This window comes from Hetaerina americana, unplaced genomic scaffold, assembly GCF_022747635.1.
Source record: "Hetaerina americana unplaced genomic scaffold, ioHetAmer1.1.p SCAF_9, whole genome shotgun sequence".
In the NCBI taxonomy this organism is placed as follows: domain Eukaryota; kingdom Metazoa; phylum Arthropoda; class Insecta; order Odonata; family Calopterygidae; genus Hetaerina; species Hetaerina americana.
The window spans coordinates 78,972,348-78,991,838 of NW_027287538.1; the positions used below are offsets into that span (position 1 = coordinate 78,972,348).

Sequence of the window (19,491 nt, forward strand, 5' to 3'; positions counted from 1 at the left end):
GATATATATGAAAAATTTTCCAATTTATATAGCCTTGCTCCAAGAGGGGAGGAAGGTAGGGGGAGTAAGGGAGAGGGGGTAAGCTGAGTACTGGTGCAACAACCTATTAGTGGGCCAGGGGAGGGTAGGTATTCGATGGTTTCTGCCTCAACTTTATGGAATTTCATTTTCATCAAATGAAGAACACAATGTATCCCTCCACCGTTCTTTGAAAGAACAGCGGAAAAAGAACAGTGTTTACTTCATTTAATTGGGAGGGGGGGTAGGGGTTTCTCCACAATGGTTTGACCTTCATTAAGGGACGGTCGATGGTCATCACTGCCTTGATTGGGGTGGGTTGGTGCGGATAAGATATTGAAGTATTTTAAGAATTTTAGGAGGGGTGAACGGGAGAGGTATAATGTTTCATTGGCCACCTCAAACCTGTCAGACTGAAGGGATTGCCAAATTTACAACTCCTCCAAAGCATCCAACCTGCGTTCTTTCTATTCTGTGCAAAGAATGTCTGCTGTGAAGTTACTGGTATGATTCTTTTCCATGAGGTGTTTGGCGAATTGGAATCTGTTGTCTGTTTTTGTGAAGCATGAACGGTGTTCTTTGATCCTGATATCAAATGTCCTATCCAATGTAGATGCTGTTGCAGTCCATTCAATTGAGTTTATTACACTTATTTAGTTTGCATTATGTCAATTTCGTCTTTGGGTGAATCCATAATATTTTTTAAAGTGTGTGTGTTGTAAAATGCTGTCTAGATTTTGTTCTTTGAGAATATTTGTTGTATCCTGAGTGAAATGGGGCCAAGAAATGGAAATCTTCGCCATTGGCACTCGTCAAGTTTAGATGTGCGGTATATAGCTTTCTGGGCTGTTTGTTTTCTGTTGTACACGTTGCTAATCATTTTCCTGTACCCATTGTTGACCGCGATTTGTTTTATAATGCGGAGTTCCCGGTGTTTGATGTAGTGACATTGGGATGTTGCATACCCTGTGTAACATGGTATGAAAGGCTGCATGTTTTTGTGAATGGTGATGCTTGGATGTAGAGTGGATAATTTGGTCGGAGTGACACTTTTTTCTGTACATTGAAAGGTAGAACCTTTTGATTAATTATTTCCACAGTAAAATCCAGGAAATTCAAGGCTCCATCTGATTCCTACTCACTTGTGAATTGTATACATACATCTAAAGAATTTAACAAAGTCAAAAATTGTCTTGTGGATCCAGTCCAAACACAGAAGATGTCATCCACGTATGGGTGCCAAGATGACACATTTTTTTGTAGGAGATGGTTTAAAGTAAATGATTGTCATTCCTAATTGTCCATCTAATGTCTGCCAGGATGGGAGAGAGGGGCGAGCTCATAGCCAGACCTTCTAATTGTCTATAATGTTTACCGTTGAACACAAAACTACTTTGATTCACACATAATGCTAATAAATGACGCAATTCACTCATCACAGGAGGAGGTGTTTTGGCCTAAACGAGGGCTATAAATCTCAGCTAGTTTCAGGGCATCCTTCCTTGGGATGCTTGTGAACATGTTGGTAACGTTTAAGGATGCTATTATGCATTTTGGCAGCAGTACTATACCTGGCAACCCACTTGCAAGCTTGTATTCGCATGGAGACACTAGATAGATAGGTTGGATAGGGATATCACTTTTGGGTATTTTCGGGAGACCAAAGTATCTGAGCGATTTTGGGATTCATTATTTATTATTATTATTCATTCTTTTTATTCATTTATCATATTATTCATTCATTCATTCGTCTATTTTAATGTCAAACTTACCCTTTCTCTTTCTGGAAAACTGCAAAGCCTTTTCTTTTTTTAATATTGATTCTCATCTGACATCTATTGCCCTGAATTTCCTATTCATTTAGCAAGGGGATCGAGATGGTGCGGGGGCTAGCGTACTGGCTTCCCACCCAGAGGGCCCGGGTTCAAATCCCGGCGGTGTTGAATATTTTTCAGAGGTATCTCGATCCCTGCTTGAGGTGCTTTGTGGAGGGCACTTTGAGTGAGTACGCCGTCCGTCGGATGGGACGTTAAGCCGCGGACCCCTTGGCGCCTTTCGTAAAGAGTAGGCTAATGCCGACGCCGGGTTTCTCTCCACCCTTCATCCTTTCCTATCCATCCCCTATGGCGCAAATGACCTCAGCTGTCGGTCGCCTCCCCTCAAAACTACTACTACTCATTTAGCAATGCTTGCAATCCCTTGACTGACTGGCAAACTGGAACTTGGTCATCAGCAAATCTGATTTTACGCATTCCCCTTCAACTTTCATTTCTACCTCCAGTTCTTCCCATGCCTCTTTAATCATTTCCTTCACATATAAATTGCACAGCACAGATGATAATGGTCAACCCTGCCTTACTCCTCTCCCTAACACACGTCTTCCCATCTGGACTCTCCGTTCCACTCTTGCACCTGAGCAGTCTGAGACATGTAGGTACAGATTGCATATTAGCCTCCTGTCATTCCAATCTATTCCTATTTTTCGCAATATACTCATTAGTTTTCCCCAATTCACTCTATCAAATGCCTTTTCAAAATCTGTGAAACTGGCAAATATGCCCTGATTGTATTCTATGTTCTTCTCTATTAGTGACCACATTACTGCAAAGTCATCATGCATGCCTCTCCCCTTCCTAAACACAAACTGATCCTCCCCTAAGTAATTATTTGCCCTGCTCTCCATCCTTCTGTTGATGATCATGGAAATCACCTCAACTATATTTTAATGATTCCCTTGAATTAATTCTCTTCACAGTTTGTGTATGTTTTTTCTGTTCATTTAGGAGGAATATGAAAAATTCTGGATTTTGATGTACCAACACGTTTTAAATGCGTAGTATAGCTGTAATTTCATTTGTGGTTGCCCAAGTTTTTATAGGATAGTATCATCTACAAAGTGAAATTGAATGCAGTTAACATAATGGAAATAATATAGGCATGACAAAGGTTCTAATGTTGAGATGCTCTTTTTCTGTATTACCAAAATTTTTGAGTACATAGTTTATTCAAACTAATTCAATAGTTAGAAGTGGGCTTGGGACAGTCCACAAACGGTTTGTGATTAGGTGGACCACCTGAGCAGTTACTCATGAATTAAAATAATTTTCCCTACATAATTTTTTTCTTAAGCTTTCAAACCTTTCACCATCTTTCATGGAATCCAGAATATCTATTATTTTCCATGTACTTAACATTCGTTTATTTCAACTTTCATTATTTCACTACCCTGTATACTTAAAGTCCATTTTTTCACCAGAGTTTCTGCAATGACTTCCTCCGACACATTTTGCACCATTGTTTTCATTTATCTTCAGCTTATTTTATTTATTCTTCTTGGTTTATTAAAATTACAATTGAATACAGCCAATACATGCTCAGCTTCCTCCAAGATCAGGCCAAGCACTTCCTGATTTATTTTTCTTTCTGCCCATTTCACCTTCTCCATTCTTCTCCACTCCCACATTTCAAAAGCCTCCTGACTATGCCTATCATTTTGCTTCAATGACCAAGTTTGCTCACCGGAAAGAAATCATGCTGTATCAAATCTTTTGGTAGCATTTTCCAAATGCCATTACTCAAATGTCTCTGACATCAATGCTCTCCTCGTTGTGAAAGCCTCTTTGCTTATTGCAATTCTTCTTCTTATGTCCAGACTACTTTGACCCTCTTAATCTAAAACACTTCGGAGATAAGTAAACTGTTCCACCTGCTCAAGTTTATAAGCATTGATGTCAACTGTTAACCTAGCTTTTCTTTTACTTCAAACCACAAAACCTTGGTTTTGTTTACATATATTCTCATCCCATAATTATTGCCCTTACTTTTCAATGCACTCGGCAATTTTTGCAACCCCTTGGCTGACTAGAAAACTAAAAAACTTCATCATCGGCCATACTAACTGATTTTATGAATTCCCCTCCAACTTTCATTCCCATCTCCATTTAATCCCTTGCCTCGTAAACCATTCCCTGTACATTTATGGTAAAATATGGATGAACACAAAGAAAATGAGTAGTGGCAACTATGGGACTCTGTCCACTGGGCTGTCATGTCAGGCAGCAAGACTTCTTAGCAGACCACCACCAGAGATTCTGAATATTGTTGAAATTAGAGAACACATCACCAGTTTTAATATATTTTTTATTTTTTTTTTACTCTTATCCCCAAATCCTTAACAGTTTGACCAATAGCTTGCAGTACACAAATTACAATTTAGACTTATGCATCCCTTTTTATCCAAAATATCAATGGCCTTTGGTGTTGATCAACATCATCCCTGGTGCTGTAAGATTAATAAAGAGAATTTTTAATTTTTCTTAAGTTCTGAGTAGCTATAGCTGTGCTTACCTATAAAGGGTTACTTACACCAATGGATAAAAAGCAATGTTTCGGATGTGAAATGGTGGAATAAAAACCATTAACACAGTAATCAACCCGAAGGTCGGTTTAGTAGGTGATGGTACAGTTCACCCAGTACTAAGTCCTATATGGCGTGTGAAATTCACACATCAGGGTAGGGGGGGCAGTTCCTTTCCCTGTGCCGGTTATGGTTTCCCAGGAAGACCTGATACCCGAAAAATCACTTTAGCTTGGGTGGAGCTTCAGGTGCCCGGGATTCGAACCCGGGACCCTCCGATCAGCATTCCAACGATCTACCCACTGGAGTACCGCAACCCACAATGGTGGAATATCATGATTAATTAGAAATTGGCAATTTTCCATAAAATAATATTTTGTGGAAAATTGCCAATTTCAAATCAATTACACCAATGGGTTGTCATTTCAGTTTTCGCTGGAAAAATTATCGTTGGAATGATTGCATGTTGTTTTAACTTGCAGAGTAGTGTTGAGGGTAAAGAAACAGCAAACAAACTTATGTTTGCAGAGTAGTGATCTAAAAATCAAATCATAATCATTACATTCTGCAATATGTACAATGGCATTTAATTTTAATTTAATATTAAGTGAGACATGGGCATGTTAGTCAGATGGTGGCCACTATGGTACAAAAATGTCAACATCTAAAAGATGCACGGGCATGATCTAGCGCTACTCAATGACAGGCTAAGGAATGGTTTGATATTAATCATTTCAATTTAAATACTAAAAAACCAAGCATATTGCATGCAGTCTTAAATCAAAGACAACTGAAATTGAAGCTGCTAAAATATTAGGAATTTATATTAATACAAAACTCAACTGGAGACCCACATCAGTCAGATTTGTAATAAACTGAGTAAAGCTTTCATATGTTAAGAAAGCTTAACTTTCTAATTTCAAATGAGTATCGTTGAATGCTGTACCATACCTTCTTTCAATGTCATCTGAATTATGGTGTTGAGTTATGGGGTCATTCCCCAAATGTCAAACAAATTTTGCTGCTACAATAGACAGCTACTCACTCTCTCACTGATATACCACCATGTGATTCCTGCAAACCATTTTTTATTATGTATGGAATCATGACTGTTTTGTTTACATATCTTTAAGGTTCTGATTCATGTGAAAGTTAATCTAGAAACTTACCAATTAAGATCCAGCATCCATAACTACACCACAAGAGGTAAAGCGAATATAAATACTCCTAATTGTAGATTGTCATCAACTTACAACTCATTTCATAATATGAACATACCACTGTCTACTCAGTTGAAATCAGACTCTATCCAGAGTTTTAAGAATAGGGTATATACCTGGTTACTTGCTCACCCACTTTACTCATTTGGTGATTCTTTTGTGACAATCTTCATCTCATTTAAGAACTTATTTAGTACTTAGAACTTATTAAGTAATATTAATATTGGCAACATTTAATATGGTTGTACCATTTTCAAAATGAGTGAAGTATTATTAATATGGTTTATAGATGAGTCAACTTTCCAATTCTGATATTCTCTTATATATTTATACTCTTCTTTCCACCATATTAATTTTTCTCCATTAGTTTTTTACTTGAACATATTAAATTTTTATATATTAATTTCAGTTACCTGTTCTATTCAACCATATTCATTAATCATTTCTCCTGTCATCCCTGTTTTCACCATTCCTTTTCATCATCTGCAGTTCTGGTTATTCCTGATTAAGATCTTCTCACATTTCCTGATTAGAATGCTATCAAAAACTTTGGGTTAATACATGTAAAACTTTCATTTTCAGACTCAGGAATTTTATTTTAGATTTCATAATCACAAGATTAAAGTCATGCTTTCTTTGTGCCTTCAGGAATCTGCAAAATTTTTATACAGCTTCTAAATCTGTCTCCTAGCATAATATAATCTATTTGTTGTCTTCCAGGATTTCCCGTAAGTGCCAACTCATGTTTTGGTGTTTGATCCATATTCAATCGTTTTGGTCTTTTTTTTGTTACTGGTGGCTCTCCACCTTACTTTACACAGCTAATGTAATTAATGGTTTCTGGCGTAACTTTATGGAACCAATTCATTATTAATAAATGAAAGGACTAACTTTGTAGTTTCACACGAAAATGATTTATTCACATGACCCGGGTTTCGAAATAAAACTTCATCATCAGGTAATGTGACTATAATTCCTTTTTTTTGTGCCCCAGGTTCCTTTTCCTCTGCACTATTGTAAGCATGTATGTCTCTATCATACCAAAAGTGTGGTTCTCTTCTCTTTCAGCTTTGTGATGATACAGAAAAACCTCAAATCTACTTATTTTTAAAGTTACCAGCATAAAAATATGCAAGATTAAGTTATGAGTACAAAAAAAATTAAGGTATTTCTTTCTGTTTTATGGAAGAAATATTAAGCTGGTTTATGATGGAATAAAGAAAATTAACAGCAATTATTTATTTTACAATCAGGTGGAATAAATTGAGTAAGTAAAAAACCTAGTAATGATAAATTGGCACCATTTAGGGAGATTTCCTTACCATATGTGTTAGCTTCATTATTATTGATTTGGAAGCGAATTGTTCAAACTTTTGATGAATAATATCACGCTGATAATGAAATTGCAGGACTGATTAAATGGATCCCAAATTTCTTAAATACTGAATTCTTGCACTAGAAGTAATGATTAATAGCAGTTAAATGAGGAAATGACCAACAGCTGAGGCCCCTTGTGCTATTTGGAGTAATTTGAGGTAATTTGGTAGGATCAGGGAATGGAGGAAGGCTGGAGAGAACCCCAGTATAAGCCTACTCTTAACAAAAGGCACCAAAGGGTTCTAAGTTCAGCGTCCCATCCAAAGGATGATATACTTCACGTGAAGTGCTCTCCTCGAAGCACCCGAGTAGGGATCAGTTTGGCACTGAAAAAACCTGCCACCATCATGATTCGAAGTCAGATCCTCAGGAAGCCAGTACATAAATTAATCCCTGATCATTTCTACCCCCCAAAATTAGCAACTAATTTGTTACTGTTTGCATACTCATAATTTTAAACATGAAAGTGTTTGACACATAATAATGAACATTTTCAAGAAGTTTAGGCATTACTAATAACAGGAAGTGCCCAAGAAATAAATAAGAAAAAGAAGAGCCCAAGGAGCTGGTGGGAGCTATCATAATTGCTTCTGGTAGGATCATCCATAGGTTGACGGGTAGGAGGCAGACAAAAGGTCCACAGAGCATCTGTTCAAGTGGCTGCAAAGGAATCTGACCTGGTGGGACAGTCATTTTAGTAAGGTTGTCGCATGGGAGACATTGTTGAGAAAAGCTTCAAGAAACCACCTCATTTGTTTATTCCATGAAAAAATGATGAACCTGGATTTGAATATGAGTCCTGGCTACTGTGGAACTCTGTTCCCAAATGAAAGTGCTGTACTTGGCTGTGGTGGAGCCAAGGCATCTGTAATCATCACTGCATGAAATCCTAGCATAATGGAATTAACAGCAGCAGAAGAAAAACTATAGAAGTGGAGCACAACTTTTAAAATGGGAGCTTTGAATGTTAGGATCAATGTTGGGAATAGGGAAGTTATAAAACATAAATCAGGTGACAGAGAGGAAATATATAGTAGATATGTTAGGGCTGCATAAGGGATAATGGAAGCATAGTGGAGGTTATTGGATTGATTGTCAACAGGGTAATGTACAGCAGAGAGGAAGAGTGTTTTTGGGGGAGAGTTATTAGTGATACTGAGCAAGAAGGTAGGAAGAATAGCAGTATACACAGATCAGAGGTGTGTTAAAATATGATTGGTAGAGGTAAAAGCTGAACCAAATTGCTTGGTTCTTATTCTACCCATGTTGTCCAGTAAACCAAGGGAGAAATAGGTGGACAGTGTATATGATCAACCAGGGTTAGTAATTGCAGATATTCCTGGAAAGGAGCATTTGATAATGATGGGGATTGGAATGCAATGTAGAGTGAGGGGGGGATGGGAATGGGAATTGGGTAGGGTGTATGGTTTAGGAACTATGAATGGCTGCAGGGAGACTATTATGTTTATGGGTTGGACAATTTGAGGATAAAATATTGTGAGAAATAATTTTGAGATGTATGTTTTACTGTTTTGGCAAACAAAATGCACAACTCACACCATAAAACCCAATTACTTCTGCATTATTGTAGTTCCTCAAAAATCAACGGTAGAGAACATTTTGGGGACTCTGAGAACTTTTTACATTTATACACATGAAATGGACATTAGTGTATATGAGAACTGTGATGAAGCCTGGAAAGCTATCAGCAATGAGATAATCAGAGCTGCTCAAATTTCAAATCCAAGTTCTGAATTTGTTGTTCCTCCCTTGATCTTGCAATCTCCCAAAACCATACCTTAGGCCTGTTTTTGCGGAGCATTGTAGGTGGCCTATGAAAACATTTATTTTGTGATGGCTTAAATGCAGGGATTACTGGAGTGGCAGTTACAGGGTAATATATATGTACTGGTGGGGAAGGAGAGGAGTGCCAATGTGGAGTGGTCATGGTGCTGAATAGGTAACCGGAGAGAACATTATTGAATAAATATAGGGCTGGCTTTTGAGAGAGTGAATGCTATGGTTTATTCAGTAATAGGTCTTTTTCTTCTTGTTTTGATCTGGCTTGCTTATAATTATTAATTGATTTTACTGTAATTTATTTAACTGCGAATTTTAATTTTTTGCTGCATATAACGGTAATTTTTAAATATTGATTGATTTAACTGCACCTTGCCACTTGGCTGATCACCAAATTTCATAGTAATAAATAAATTACAAAAGTAAATAAAAACAGACCTGACTAATCTGTTGATAATCCAAGTGTTCATAATAACCAGTAGTTAGTGGGAAGAAGAAGTTGGCAATTTGTATGATCAATAAGGAGAAATAATTGGGAATGTGCCAGGCAGAAAGCACCTAATATGTAGTGATAGGCATTAGAATGCCATGGTAGGCGAAGGGAGGGTTGGGGGAGAAGATGGAGAGTCAAGTTTAGGAATTAGAATCAATCACAGAGAGGTAGAAATCAGGTTCTGCAAGAGAAGAGATAATCACTAGCATTTGGCTCAAATGACATCACAAGTGGAGGTACAAATGGAATACGTCAAGAGAAATGGGTAGGTACCAGTTGGATTATAATATGGCTTGGAATAGAATTAGGAACAGTACCAGCAACTCAAACAGTTTTCTGGGTGTGGATACAGATTCTGATAACTATTTAGATGTCATTAAGTGAAATTTCAAAGAATTAGGAGGTGTGTAGGAGTGACAAAGTTGAATGTTTGGGCTTTAACATGAATACATAAGGAGTCCTGGAGGGAAAAAACAAAGCATATCAAAGTGGTGATAGGAGAATGAAAAGTCAGGGAAAGGTGATTGGCTCCTAAAAATGGAGACAGAGCAGCAATAAAAATGATAGGAATTGTAAAGAATAACTGAAATAAGGAGCCATACTTATAGTATGGTTAAGATGATGGATATGAGAAGAAAATGGAAGAATGCACAGAGAGATAAGTAATAAACTTGGGCAAAAAACCAATAGGTTCAAGGAAATGTGATGGCATAATCAATGCTAGGAAATTGAGAAATTTCAGATTCACAGAAAATTAGAATTGTTATGTTGATGAAGTTACCATGGGTCCAGGAATACAAAATATGTGGTCAGATAGGCAAAGAGGGAATTTGGCCAGCAGATTTCCTTGGATCAATTTTAATCCTGATCATGAAAAGTGTAAAGCTGCTGTATTTGAGAACTATGGTATAGTATTTAATTTTACATGCAGTAAAGGTAGATTAGATGATGATAAATATAAGGTTACAAGCATCTACCTTGGCAATATTCAGTTTAACTTATGTAGAATGGAGAGATGAATGTGTGATCCCATGCAGTGGTGAGAGCATCAGCAGGAAAGAGTGTTGAATATAATCAGATTATCATTCTGTTCTTTGTGGATTTTGAGAAGGCTTTTGACCATGTAGAGTGGGCGAAGTTAATGGAGGTGTTGAGGAATATGAGTGAGATAGGCAACTTATTCAAAAGTTTGGTTATTCAGAAAAAGTTTCTGATCAAAGTTTGTATAATATATCGAAGTTCTTTGCTTACCAGTATTTAGTAACAAATCTTTCCTCAGGACAAAACTTTGGAGTATTTTATTTGGAATAAATATTCATATTAGAATGCACAGTATATTCTAAATTACAAAATAAATTATTTAGTGGAGTCTTATTTATTTCTCTGTCTCTTTTTTAATCCCACATGAGTTTAATCAGACATCTTAACCCTAATAGCACCAAATTATTTGGAGATAAAAATATTTATACAATGCTGTAGTATTTTACATTTTAAAATATACTTTGATAATAAATGTTCAGTTCTTTATTCCTCAGGAGGCACATGGCACCCTCTAATTATCTTAATCTCTTTAAAAACAACGGCCAATTCGATAAATACAACACTGATCATAAATGCTGCTGAAAATTTACAGATTAAAAGTAACAGCTGTGGTCATTACAACAAAAGAGCAGTTTAATAAAACAGATCATGGTTAAGTAAACTGAAAATGATCACATGCAGATAATGTTGACAAAGTGAAAAGTTGTGGTCATAAATGAAGGGACTAGCTTCAATATAAGACTCTCTTTCATGTTAAACAATAACATCCAGCTGTAAAAAATGGAGCTGAGAGAGCAGGCATTTAAACATGTCATAATTCACATCTTCTGGAATGGTAGCTATTAGTGTGCACATTTATACCCACAAGTAAAGCACCAAAAATGGCATTACCTAAAGAATTATGCATAGCATGAGACTGAATTGCAAAAAATCACATGCCCTCACATCTAAATTTGTGAGTAAAAAATATATGCTAATGGCATTGTTATTTACAATTCTAATGAAAATTCTTGTTTGATAATTCCAAGAACTTCAATTTTCAAAATGAAAATGGATTATAATACTTGCTGTTAACATTATTAGAGCCAACTGTCTTCCCTAGAAGTTAATTTACTGCCAGTTCACAAAAACAATAGAAAATAGCACATTTTTGTTTCTCCTAAGCAGATAAAGAGATCCTTTACTTAAAACATATTTTTATGCACAGATAATTTTTTAGTTTTTCATAACTGTTGGAAATCAACAGAATATTATTTGGCTTCAAAAGTGATACATTCTTAGCAAGCAATAGCTATGCTAAGCAATGCTTAGCTAAGATTTCATAGCACAAGAACTACCACAGAAGATAATGCATGCATTATTTTTCTTAAATAACAAAAGTTTAATTGTCGGTCCTCAACATTTTTCTTATAAACTTATTTTTTATTCATTTAAGACTTATCAAAGGTGGATAACAATAACTTAGAAAATTTAAACCACGGCAATCCAAGGTTTATGTTCAACAATGAGTTTCTTTTATCCACTTGACACAAGTGCAGAGAAATTTAATTTTTAATTTTATACAGCTCATTTGTAAGCATAGTCATGAGGTTTAGGAGTTCAATATACCTTACAATCCATTACCATAGTTAATCTAAAAAGGCGAAATTATAATAATGATATCATGGCAGTGTTTCAACTTGTCAAAAATTTATAAAAAAAAATTAAAAGCTTGTACATATGAAAACTCACTACAATATGAGTTCATTAACCTTTCACTTGGAGTTTTGAGAGCATCAAGATTCAAAACACCACAATCACTAGATGGGAAAACCCAGGATTTAGCGGGAATGGCTACATCACTATCAACTCTTTCCCAGTTGATTGGATCAGGCCAAGTCAACACAAACCTAAACTTCCTTATGAAGAACTTATCCTCTTGCCTTACTCTCACTCAAGAATATTCACAAACAGTCAAAGAGTCTACAATCTTGTCCTTCTTTCTGCCCCGCTTAACCCCTCCCCCGAGAGTAGCCACGCCTATTGGTGTTGAATGTTGGGCGCCTCCTGAGATATGTTGTATACTCCCCAGCTTCCGGGATGTTGGGACCCTCCTCCCAAATCTTGGGCCTCTTGATGCACACAGCACACCGGCCAATTCTAGTTCTAAGATCTCCTGCTTTCAGAGTTTGCTGGCGAGGCCGTGAAAACATTTGTGATTCCTCCACAGTAGCAAGCCAGTAGGAATGTGCGGTGGCAAAGTAATTGCACCGTCCTAGACCATGGCATTCAATGAATGGAGAGGCACGGAAATCTTCGAGACAAGAGCCTGGTGACACCAATGATTGCCCACTTCCTTCTGCTCCTGAATCTGTGTGCTGAGAAACAAAAAGGATAGAGAAGGTTGTGAGAAAAAGAATGCTTCATTATATTAATTATCACTGAGATAATTATTTCATTGAATAAACAAATACATGGGTGGTTCAATATTTCCATTGCAAATCTAAGAGGCAAATAGAGAGTAAGAAAGGTGCTCCTAGTATCAGAAAATGTTTGCTACAAGTAAGCCTCCTCTCTCACTAGACTGCTATTCAAATTCCAGGTATGTCCATCATGTGATTTCATTTTTGTAGTCGATTGAAGCAAAAACTTTGTTTATGTAGAAAAGTGAAAAGAAATGTTTCTTGTGGTGATTTAGCACTTCTATTTAAAAGGTTTAACACCGAAAGGGAAATCCCAGTTGGATGATATGAGGGTAGTTAGAAAGGTTCTCAAAATCATCACCAGATGATAGCGCAATGAGTTTCCCGCACAGTAATTTGTAATCCTTTATGAGTAAACAAGTAACATGTCAGTGTTTTGGGAAGAGATCTGTGGAGTGGATGCCTCTCTGTTAATGTTCCCATGTTATGATTTGTGAAGATGAAAAAAATTGAGAATCAAGCAGTGATTAAATACTTCATCAAGGTTGCTTCTCATATGGATGAACAAAATGCAATTGCAAGGCGACACTATTAACAAGAACATCATTTGTGAGAACAACAAAGCAATTATTGCTGATCTCATTAAGAAGAGGCCAGGATTATCAATGGCCAAATAAAAAGTATTTAAGGGAAGCAATGGGTGGTTTGAGAAGTTTATAAGAGAAGAACCGGTATATATGGCATTTTGTGACATGGTGAAGCAGCAAGCTCTGACTCAAGGCAGCAGAGAACGTCATCGCATTACTTCAAGAATTACCACCAATTATTTTTTGTTATCTACAAATTGAATTTGCATTCGAGGTTGGTAAAGATGAGATAAAAGAAAGGATGAAGGTGATTTATTCTCTGTTTCACCATGCATTGAGAAGCATCATCCCAATAAGGTGGCTATGCACAATAGAAATTTATTTAATGATCATACTGTGTTACATCTCACAAGATTTTTACTAGTTGGCAAAAACAAATTTCTCTTGGCAGCTTTATAGTAAAGAATAATTAGGAATGAGTCATAAATAATAAACAAATTATTTTGATTCTTTTTTGTTTCCATCAAATCAAATTCTCATTCCAAGTTGGTTCATAATTTTCTTTGAATAATCCTTGCACGGGTTTATTTTTTTGGCATGGAATGTATTATGGGATTTAGCATGAAGTTATATGGGAAAAATTATTTTGCTAAATGAGTGTTTAGCTCTACGATTAAAATTCCATGATGAATTATGCTCATTGAGCAAGGTTTCACTGTAGTTGAATCCTCCTATCTTTTGATATAACTTTGCATTAGCACTTGCCTGTATCTTATGCTTCTATCCTCTTTTGGATCTTTTAATTACTATATTCCTCTGTGAACTGCAGGGTCACAGGGACATTTATTACCATTAATAGAATTATGTATTATGTTGTACTTTTATCAATCTTGTATTAAACAATTAAGATGAATAAATTTCCATAGCAGCTCCTGGTAGCCATGAATTGAGTATTCATCATTTAATTCAAGTTCAATTTATCATCAACCATTTTATTCATCATTATATACGGTATTTTTTTACCGTGCTCCAATTATTGTCCTTAGGTTTTTGAGCCATGCACTAGCCAAGTGTTATTTATAATTTGGCGAAAATTTTCACATATAATTATCAATTTAACTAAATTACTCATTAAATGGCAGTTAAGCTATATGCCACAATAGATAGGTGAGTGTTTCATTATTTTATTTGATAACTTGTGCTGCACTGCTGCTTTGCTGATGCTTTGGTGTTCTTAATCCCACCAGGGAGTACTATTACCCTGGCGTACACTTACCATGAGAAAACTGTACCCAATCCAGAGTTCCTCCCAGCCAGATGGACATGACGGAATAGATATTGACTGACTGTGGACCGCTATCACCCTTGTTGTGGTTTCACACACAGAACACCTTGGGGGAAAAGTATTTATGAGTAAGACATTGCAAGACAATGATGATGACTCAAGTAATAGATATTTCCACTTGCCGGTTTGTTGCCATGACTACATAAATTTAATTTCTCACAATAACATCCAGACAAATATTTTGGATAAATGGGCATTGGTAAATGATTAAAGCATTTCATACGGAAGCCCAATGGCAAAGGGAGTCGGAATTTATCACATCTTGCCACACTCATTGAAAACGAGTGATAAATTATGTAGTTTTGAATTATAACTCAAGAGCCTCCTTCTAATGAAATGCCATTATTCATTGAATGAATTATCAATGACAAGCAGTGGTATTGTAATATGTTTATATGACATATTTTAATGCCTATGTTCTTATTTTAAGCAAGGTCATGGTTTTGAAATGTACCCTATTCTTGTACTTACCTTTTTACTTGATGACTCCTATACCAACATGATATGCATCATGGTCAGTGGAATATACAAATATATGGATTAAACCTATAAGTTAAACTGCAGTGCTGCAGTCAACAAATAATTAGGATGGCCATGCATATTTTTAATTGGTGTGAGGCTTTTGATTGAGCCAGGGACTAAGCACTGCAACCTCACCACTTACTTTTTCTGCCTTCTTAAAATTTCCCCTGGTATCCCTGCCTTCTTAAAGTTTCTCCTTCCTCCACCCTATTTCAAATCTCAGCGTACGTCTTTTTCTGTCCATCTTATTTTCTCCATTCTCCTCCACATCTAATTCTCAAAAACCTCTCATCTACAGTCATCCTCTTGCCTCAAAGACCAGGTATCAGAGTGCTGAATATTCGAAAAATCTCTGTAGAAACCTTATTATTTTTAATACTTTGCTGAAAGTTAATTGATCTTATTTTGTGAGGAACTAAAAAAAAGGGAGTAAAGCATGAAATAAGAATTGCTCAATTTTTATTCACATTTGCAGCCATTTAGAAAAGAGTTGCCAAGAGCGATGTTGGCATTCTTGGGAAAATTTGTGGGTATCACTCACGGTGATGTAGGCACTCAAAAGGGTAAAGAACCTTTCTATCTAGTATTCCTGGGCCCATGCTAACTTTGTTAAGATCACATTCCCTTTCAATATTTAAACAGGCTGTCCTTATATCTTTACTATAAAGTGCTACAGGACTACATATTCTTTCCACCTTTCCATTGTTTTCATTCTCCCATCCCCACTTTGATATACTTAGTTTTTCCCCCTAGGACTCCTTCTTTTGTATTCCTGTTAAAGCCCCAACATTCCACTTGGTCACTCTTACACCCCTCCTAATCCTTTTAAATGTTAAATTTCACTTCAAGACATCTGAATAGTGATCCAAATCTCTATTCAACCCTGGGTAACTCTGTGAACTGATGATGCTGCTTCTCAATCAATGTCTTAACATGATATGATTCAACTGGTGCCCACCTCTTTCTCCTGGCATTTCCAATGTGTGTAGTGCTTGCAATGATGTTTGAACCAAGTCTGGGTCTTAATCAAAACCCTTCTCTCACGGAATGCAAAATTTTTCTCTTCTTTATCATTTGTAATTCGTATCCTGCATCCTCCCCACTTCTCTTCCATCCTTCCATTCCTTCACATACAACTGTATTCCAATCCCGATTAATAATAGGGTCTTTTCTTCCTGGTGCATTCCCAATTATTTCTCCTAATAGTTCATACAAAGTGTCTCCACTTCTTCTTCACAATGACTACTTGTTGTCATGTCAACCTGGGTTACCAATAGATTGGTCAGTTCTGCTTTGATCTTAGCCAAGAGGAATCTATCACTCACCTACTCCATAGTCCTAACCTTTCTTCCCAATTTTCTATTCAGAAATGTGGCCACTCCAGTAACCTTAAACCCAGTACTTTCTCTCCATCTCACTTCATATAGCCCTTACATATCCATATTTCCTTTTCTTCTTGTTTCCCTACTCTCCTCATAATCAGAACATTCCTTACATTTCTACCTCCTTCATTACATTCATTTTCTGAGCCCTCTTCTTAACTGCTTTCAGCTGAGTCATGCAAGAATTTTTGGTAATGACAAGCATGATGGCCTTACCAGGCATGATACCTGTCCCAGGGGGCTGAGTCCTGTCATTGCCAGGATTTTTTCTTGTGTCCGTTCATATTAACCATGGCAGTAATTAGTAAGGTGGTGTTCTCTTGCCTTCCTCAATATTTTTTTAAGCGACGCCATCACTTAAATGGCCATTCCACTGGGGTCAGATGCCTTGGAAATCACCTCACTGAATAATAAACAATGCACAGACTACATCCTGTCTGGCTCCCACCTTCGGATCTGTATGGCTTTGGTGATCCTACCAGGAGCAATTATCATTGACCTTGTAAGTACAACCCTCCTCCAGGAGTCAATGGAATTCACATAGCCTTCCACCACTTGAAGGCTCTAGAAATACTGCACAAAAATCAGCAATGAAACCTAAGTAGCAAGGTGGGACAGAAAGGGTTCGATTCTTTTGCAACAACCCAGTGAGCGTACCTAGAAATGTACTTCTTGATGTCCCTTGCTGCAATAGGAGTCATCATCATTGTCATCGGCTCTGCTGTACTAAGCCAGTAACTGTAGTCATTACGGCTTGCATAGTTACAGACATTGTTCAAGTTACAGAATAAGAATGGCATCACAGAAAAGCGTTGGAGACAGCTACCAGGTGTGCCTGGAATAAAAATAAAACACTCTGTTCAATAATAGATCTCAGTAAACCTACAGCTTCCATCATAGGTCACTTTTAGAAAGCCTTTCACTGCTAAGTTAACTCCTTCAAATCAATATTTGGCTTAATTTTCTAACATTGGAATTGAGAATATTTTTTGGTACAAATCTTCTTAATTACTTTAAATCAAGATTCACTTGCAATCATATCTTGCTTCCCCTCTCTCCAAATGATTAGTACCAGGGGCTGGGAGTCCTTAGCCCCTTCTTCATCATACAAATTATATTGTCCTGCAGTAAACTTTATTTAAGTATCTACTGCACTTTTATTATATCATGAGTTTACTACATTTTGATAATGGTTAATACATTATGCCAAATGAAGCTCACTATGGGTCTGAATTTGAGTATCTACACCAAATCATTAGATTTTTTAAGTGACTGTAGGTATGGGAATATAAAAGTAAGAATGAATATGATTTTTTAGTGCAGAAAATAAGCAATAGTTGTACTTAGGGATGGAAGGAATTCACTGTACCAATATCAAAATCTGAGATTCTGTTTATTCCACTCTTATTTACTAATTACTCTTCACTTTTTTGAAAGTCTCACGGAGATGAATGATAATGTATCAAATTTAGCACCAGTAGACACAGGCAAAAACACAGAAACACAAAAAAGAAAAGGAACTCACTAAGTTATGAATTTTTGGCGGTCTCAGCCACCTTCCTCAAGGAAGAGAGGGATAGAACTGAGGGGAATACAAGGGCTGGAACGATGGATGGAAGAGGAAGGTGGGGAGAGATTTCGGAAGGGAAGGGTATGGAGGGGAAGCGTTAGAAGGGTGGGGAAAAATGTAGGAGGTGATGGGGGGGAGGGAAGATGAAAATATATTTGGAGCAGGGTAATTAATGCCTAATATTGATTCCCGGCCAATTCCTGGACTCCAGGAGCCAGATGAAGGATTGCTCTAATGTTTTGAGTTTCAGTGGAGGATCAGAGAGTGGGAGGGATGCTAAGATGGATACACTACAGCATTTATCAAAGGGAGTGCTGTGTTCGGAGGTGTGTTTGGGGAGAGGGAGCATATCAATCAGGGAAGAATTCTTGCATGAGGCCTAGTGGTTGTTGATTCTAATATTAAAGGGTGTGGTACACTGTCCAATATAATAGGCAGGGCAAAGTTGGCACTTCAGCAGGTAAACTACATTGCTAGATGTGCAAGTAAAGTAGGGAATTGGTGGGAGAGAGTTAAAAAGCGAGTGGGAGAGGGATCAGATTTTGGTTTTGAAAATAGGGTCTGTTTTGCATCTAGGTTTATTGCATAGTATGGGAGTGGTTTTGGGACGGGGCAGGGATTTAAGGTGTGGATTGGTTGATTTGAGATCTGATAAGTTGATGGGGGTGTTTGAAAGTAACAGAGGGACATTTGGGAAAAAGGTCGGCGGTGGAATTATGGTTTTTGGGGATAGGGTAAAGGTTTTTTTGGATTAATCGCAGAGATTCTAGGCCACCGAAATATGTGGTGCAAATTGAAAGTGGGTGGGTTTCCACGGTGGTGGAAAGTTTGGGAGTGTAAGCATGTCTTCGGATCCTTTTGTTAAGGAGGGATTCAAGATAACCTCATTTACGGAGGGAATAGTGTAGATTTGATAGGAAATTATCAAGGGAGTCGGGGTCATTGCAAATTCTGTGTTCTCTTATGGAGAGGGAATAAGGAATGTAGCGTTTGGTGTGATATGGGTGGCAACTATCATAGTGTAAGTACTGTTGTGTATTAGTGGATTTTATATGTACAGAAGTGTGAAATTTTGGTCTATTAATGTTACGTTTACATCCATGAAGGTGATTTGGGAGGAGAATACTGTATAATTGTGGCATTACTAGATAGTGATGCTGTGGATGAGAGGCCCATACTTTTTTTTACTGAATCAACAGATGTGTTATATTTAATATCAATCATATATATGAACAATTAATGGTGGTGACAAGACACCAATTTATTATCACCACAGCTTTTAAATACCTGGCTAATCTGTCCATGTTTAGATTTTGGCTTGTGAAATCCCACCCGAGGAAACATTTTCAATGCACGGAAATCCAATGGAATAAGAAT

At 37.0% G+C, this 19,491-nt stretch overlaps 1 protein-coding gene across 1 annotated transcript in view; it reads right to left on the reverse strand.

The window, feature by feature from the left end:
- Window positions 1-10,553: 10,553 nt before the first annotated feature.
- LOC139698618 (collagen alpha-5(IV) chain-like) overlaps window positions 10,554-19,491 on the reverse strand; it is a 133,980-nt gene continuing 125,042 nt past the window's right edge. The window contains 3 exon segments of the mRNA XM_071597461.1: window positions 10,554-12,663; window positions 14,572-14,686; window positions 17,202-17,379. Coding sequence (XP_071453562.1) covers window positions 12,298-12,663; window positions 14,572-14,686; window positions 17,202-17,379 — 659 coding nt within the window. The 3' untranslated portion in view covers window positions 10,554-12,297.